Source organism: Meles meles, chromosome 7, assembly GCF_922984935.1.
Source record: "Meles meles chromosome 7, mMelMel3.1 paternal haplotype, whole genome shotgun sequence".
Classification (NCBI taxonomy): Eukaryota; Metazoa; Chordata; class Mammalia; order Carnivora; family Mustelidae; genus Meles; species Meles meles.
In genome coordinates this window covers 137,613,114-137,619,113 of record NC_060072.1, presented here as the reverse complement: position 1 = coordinate 137,619,113, position 6,000 = coordinate 137,613,114, and the positions used below count along the sequence as shown (strand labels likewise).

General features: G+C 35.4%; 1 protein-coding gene across 12 annotated transcripts in view; it reads right to left on the bottom strand.

Annotated features, from left to right (window-relative positions):
- Positions 1 to 325: 325 nt before the first annotated feature.
- Positions 326 to 6,000, bottom strand: part of WAC (WW domain containing adaptor with coiled-coil) — an 86,385-nt gene continuing 80,710 nt past the window's right edge. For 11 of the 12 annotated variants that reach the window (XM_046010841.1, XM_046010846.1, XM_046010843.1 and 8 more), the window contains 3 exons: positions 5,282 to 5,468; positions 3,944 to 4,071; positions 326 to 1,792 (listed from right to left, as the gene is read on the bottom strand). In XM_046010841.1, coding sequence (XP_045866797.1) covers positions 1,723 to 1,792; positions 3,944 to 4,071; positions 5,282 to 5,468 — 385 coding nt within the window. In that variant the 3' untranslated portion in view covers positions 326 to 1,722. The remainder of the gene's footprint in view (positions 1,793 to 3,943; positions 4,072 to 5,281; positions 5,469 to 6,000) is intronic. The other variant, XM_046010842.1, reaches the window with a different exon arrangement.

Below are 6,000 nucleotides of genomic sequence, written 5' to 3'. Positions count from 1 at the left end.
CTTACATTTTACTTTTTGAAGTTTACTGAAAGGTCTGAGCATTATCATCTATACTTTAAATATGCTAAAGCACATGAGCAATTTTGGAATTTTCATATCCAAAACTGCAACATTAATGTCTAACATCACAAAATAAGCCCTTGGTGCTGGCAGTTCTGAAAGCACATAAATATATCTGCCTCAACAGGAAAAAAGTCTAGATCAGGTAAGATTTTGAAATTGAATTTTCTGCATCAAGAAACCCTTGTGAGTTGATAGAATACTGGCAGTGTCATGCTAAGGCCATGTGACCAATATTTTAGAAAAGAAAAAAAAAAAGCCAAGGTAATTTTATAGTAGCAATAGTTTCTTTTTTTATTTTAATATACTTTAGGAAACAATATACAAAGCTGAGCTTTCCCACCATTTCCAGGTAACAGAAGGAAGCTCCAATTACACAAATTTAGCGTTTTGTGATGGCTAAGAACAGCAGTCAGCACCAGACTTGAACAGTTAGCTACAACACAAACATCCTTCAAAATGAAATGTCATAATAGCAAGACAGGTTAAACCAGGGTTTATAACAAATGACAACCACTTGGGAAGTGACTTAATCATTCTTGTTGAATTTCGTATTTCATTAAATATCTTATACACAATTTCCTGTTAATATGCTTTAAACAAAACCTCCCTTAAGGAATTATTTCAATTAAGTATAAATATTCAACAAGAATAGTTCTGATAAAGAATCCCCAGGTAGTTCAAATTCTAATATGCACTGACCGAAGGAAAAGAAAAATAACAATTTTTTGTTTGTTTTAACATGTTTATTACAACAGATACAATTCACATCTGACTAGCTTTGTTTCCTCTTTCCCCTCCCACAACCATGTTCATTGGGCCATTTCCTTATATGTGAGCAATCAATGTACTTTCAGCACACATGCCCAGCAGTACTTTTAAGTCCATTCTTACAGGGTGCAAATGGATCTCAATAATTTATACAAACAAGTGGGTTATGCTCGATCACTGCAATTTCAAGCTACTGTACACAGGAATGAAAAGGTTATAGAAAAGTGCCATAGCAACAGTGCCTTAAGAAAGGAGAAAAAGAGGAGCCTTAAAAAATGGATAAAATCAGATCAAGGATTTCAGAGGGAAATGGAACACACGGGAAATGAAAAACATTTCTCTGCAAAACAAATGGAGAAGCACTGCTCTTGATCAGGTGCAAGTGTGGAAACAGTTGTTTCATGATATTTTGTACACTGCCCATATGGTTCAAAATCGTATCCTTAAGACACAGATCGCTGGCGCTTGCACTGAATTTTTGAAAATGCAAGATTTCTGAATGATAAATTAACCCCCCAATTTTTTTTTTTTTTTTAAAAAAAGCTAATTTTGCAGACAGGTTTACATGTAAAAGGCTAGGTATTTAGCCACCTCAGCATTGATTAGTTTTGGATGTCTAAGCTCTGTTACACATGGCTTCCCATGGCTTCACTCTACAAAACATATTTACAACGTGAAGAATACATCTACAAGAAATCTACATTTCAAGGGTTTTACAAATCAATCTTGTATCTTTCCCCTGAATTGACTCTCACAGACCCCATCCCCTTGTCATTTCCTTTGCCCAGCTTAACGGTCCAAAGTCTACTTAAATGCAGCTCAAAAATGTTAAGATTGGGCAATAAGATTTACAGTTCCTGTACGCAAAACCATGTGCAATTATTCACATCTTCACACCATGAAGGAATTCTGATTTTTTAGCTTTTCGAGTTCCTTAATTTGTTGTCTCAAAAATAGTATCCTGAAAAATAAAAAAAGGCATTAGAACTTGTGTGGTTCATATATAAATGTTACAGAAAAACCAAACAAAACTTTACTACAAAAATATCTTTAAAAGATAAAATAAGTAACTACAATTAAGACTAAGTAATTAAAAACGGATTAACCCAGGGGCACCTGGGTGGCTCAGTTAATTGGGTGTCCTGACTCCTGGTTTCGGCTCAGGTCCTGATCTCAGGGTCGTGAGATCAAGCCCCATGAGGGCATCTGTGCTCAGCAGGGAGTCTGCTTGAAACTCTCTCTCCTCCTCTTTGCCCTTCCCCACCTCAGATAAATAAAACTTTAAAAATAAATAAATATGGATTAGTCTAGAGTTAAAACAAAATGACCAGTGAATGTACAACATATTAAAGAATTAGGATGACAAAAGTTAGAATGTTTCCTAGTTCTCTAACGATTTCTCAATAATCTGACTATAAAGACTGATCTAAAATGTGGTTTGTTTGCTGTTATCATCACAGATAACACACACACACACACACACAGCAGCAGCTATTAAATATGAGACAAACCTATACTTCGTGTGTTTTCTAGGCCACAACAGAGTAAGCCTAGAATTAACAAGGTACAAGAAGCTTAATTTGAAGAACAATTCTCAATAAACACAGGCTCAGAAAAACAAAGCTAAGTCAAAGTCCAACGGACATGAATATTTAAAACTAGAGATTTCCATGAACTTCGTAAAACTGTTCCCCTTCTGACCTTGATCCCTCTCTTCTGTTCTGTAAAGTGTGATACTTACTGCCTGTACCAGGGAATTAGGCATAATCATAAAGTGGCCTGCTATTTACCAGTGCACACTGTGTCAATAGTTGAGGCTGCAAATAATTTCCTAAAAGTCCAATCACCTGTCTTAGTAAGCCAAAATGCAGTCAAGTTTTATGTATGCTTGAAGTACTTTCAGAACAATCAGAAAGTCAACAAATCCTACTTCCTATTCACAATATAACTCCAGATACTTTAGTAATTCAAAGATTAGATAAAAACTTACTTTTCCAAGTTTACATAAATTCCAACTTGGTATTTACTAAATATTTGTGGTTTCATGTTAAGACCAACTCTGCTTGTGATCCAGTAACTTATACAAACAGGATATGAGAGGGCATTAAAAGTTGGTCCTTGATTTTGTAAGACACATTAAAAAAATATCTATAGGGGCGCCTGGGTGGCTCAGTGGGTTAAAGCCTCTGCCTCCGGCTCAGGTCATGATCCCAGAGTCCTGGGATCGAGCCCCGCATTGGGCTCTCTGCTCTGCGGGGAGTCTGCTTCCTCCTCTCTCTCTGCCTGCCTCTCTGCCTACTTGTGATCTGTGTCAAATAAATAAATAAAATATTTAAAAAAATATATCTATACTATTTACTGGGATGTAGATATCCTTGAGTAGGATACTAGACTAAGAAATGTGAGACAGTAAGTGTTTAGGTGAAAACAATTCAGAAAATAGGTATACTTGCTAGACAACCAGATTTCTAAGAGATCTCTAGGTGATCCAAAGACAATGTAAATAGTGATTCGAAATTTCAACTAAAACAAGTACCCTTAGCAACTGAGTACTACCCTCAATCGAAGAGGAGACCCTTTATAATTATTTGCTGTCAACAATTCACTTTTTAAAAATATCTTTATTTTTTAGAAGATTACAGTGAGTTAATAGTGTTCTACCATTTCACTTTTAAAATATTACTGTACCTTACAGAGTTGTAAGAATAAAGTCTAACAAAGCATTTACCATGGGTTAGAGAATTAAAATCTAGACACCACTACCATTCACCAGGCATATTATTATATTATAAAAATGCAATCATAGTGTGGCGTGCCTAAGTGGCTTAACTGGTTGAGACTCTTGGTTTTGACTCAAGCCATGATCTCATGGGCCTAGAGATAAGAGTCCCATGTCAGGTTCTGAACTCAGGAGGAAGTCTGCTTCAAGATTCTCTCCCCTTGCCCACCGCCCCCCCCAATTAAATCTTTTTTTAAAAAGCAATTACAGTGTTAATGAACAGGATGTATCAAAGAGAAGTTTCAATTTTGGAAATGAAATCTTATTTATATTCTTCAGTCTGATTTAAGATATATAATGCTAAGACAAAAACTTTGTCCACGAAAACCTTACCTTTGCTCTCGCAAAGTTGCTTGAATTTCACATACTCGGACTAAAGATCTTAAATTTTTTAATTCAGTACAAATTTCTGACATGTGAACACTTCCCATATTATGGGCTTCTTCTCGCAATCTTGATGCCTATAATTAGAGAAATGAAGATCACATAAAATATAAGTTACAATCACAAAAGAACAATCATTAAATTTCTGAGTACAACTTTATACCAAGGTTACAGAATCCTCTTTCTTCTTTAAATCCACAAAAGTGATAGTGAATCTAAGCGGGAAAATTATTTTCTTTAAAAAAACAAAAAAACATTTAAAAAAAAAAGACCTGTCTCTATTGGTGGAAGGTAATTTTCAAAAATTTCCCCTTCAAGTTCTGGAGAAACCAGTATTTCCAACTTCAGTATTTGATAGCACTAGGATAAAAGAACTCATGGGGTGTGGTTTATAAAAGATGCTGAGTCAGCCAGAGTACGGTTCAGGTGCAACACTGATGAAAGGGCCTTCACTGTATTCTTGTGTCATAAGATACACATTAACTCTGTGAACTCAGAGAAAGTTTCAGTCAGTAAACTGCTGGAAGAGAAGCCAACGGCAGTTACTGGAATGTTCAAAGGTCCCTCATTCCAAAGCAAAACTGTTTCCTAACTCCTCATTGCCAGTCTAGTGGAAAGATCTAATAGTAGTAGTCTGAAGAAGTTCTAAAAACTGTAAGAACAGCTGGCTGAATGGAAAAAGCACATTGGCTTTGAGCCCCATCACTGTTTTAACTGGGTGACCTTGGTATTTTAATTTATTTGGTCCTAAGGGCCTCACTGGTAAAATGGAGAACTCATTATCTGTACCAGTTAACAGTTTTGAGAAGTGGAATAAGACACTTGGCACAGTGCTAAATGCTGAGTATTTGGTAATGGAAGTTGTAACAATAATTATATTAAAATATTTTAGGTGAGGGGTGCCTGGGTGGCTCAGTCCTTAAGCATGTGCCTTTGGCTCAGGTCATGATCCCAAGACCCTAGGATTGAGCCCCCCATCAGGCTCCCTGTCTGGTGGGAAGCCTCTTTCTTTTTAACTCTTCCACTCCCCCTGCTTGTGTTCCCTCTCTCTGCCAAATAAATAAAATCTTAAAAAAAAAATTTTCTGTGAAACCGTAACAAATCATCTCCTAAATACCTTAAAACAAGTACTTAAGAAATTATTTTATAGAGTGACTATAAACAATCTAGTTAGGAATTAGTTATTTCAAACATAGCTTAAATTCAGTGACCTAGATCAGATTTTCTAAAAGTAGAATTGTGTTTTTGTCACTCATTCACGGGTAAAATTTCGGCTGTGAATCATACCTGCTTCTCTGCATGATCTGCAGGCCATCCTTGAACATGTTTTATGAGATTTTCATTGAAGTGTGCTGCTAGCGTAGGTGTTAATGAACATGTAGGTCGGGCAGATGAATTCTGTGGTACAACTGTTGCATTTGATGCATTACTACTAGAAGTATGGTTTGGACCAGGTGATGGACTTCTCTGGCTACTGGAAAAAAAAAAAAAAAAAAAAAAAAACAGAATTGAATGTGTACAATGTTTTAAAAAGTAGGTATCCTAGAAACTGTCCATAACTTCTACTAAATTAAAGATATCCAAATTCCTAAGAAAAATTTGTTATTTTAACATCAAATAAATAGAATTTAAAATCCAAAGCGTATTTATATCATGTATTCCTCTAACACACTTTTGGGGGGAAAAGAGTCCTTTTAATAAACACTAATATCAGTTAAATTTAAAGAGTGCTCTCCAAATTTGACCTGTTGATTTTGTATACCAGAAATACTAGTAAGAATATAACTAAGAAATGGTCACATTTTCTGAATATTCTATCTTAAATACATGTAGATAAGGAGGGGAAAAATATATTGTCTTTGTTTAATATCAGAACAAAGTATTGAAGCAGAGGGTAGGTAATGTGAAGCAAAATACAGGCATTTTATTGGACAGCAATGAATGAATTCAGTGGCAAAATAAGACCAAAAACATAACACTCTGAGACTGTTTATCTTCTTCTAAAA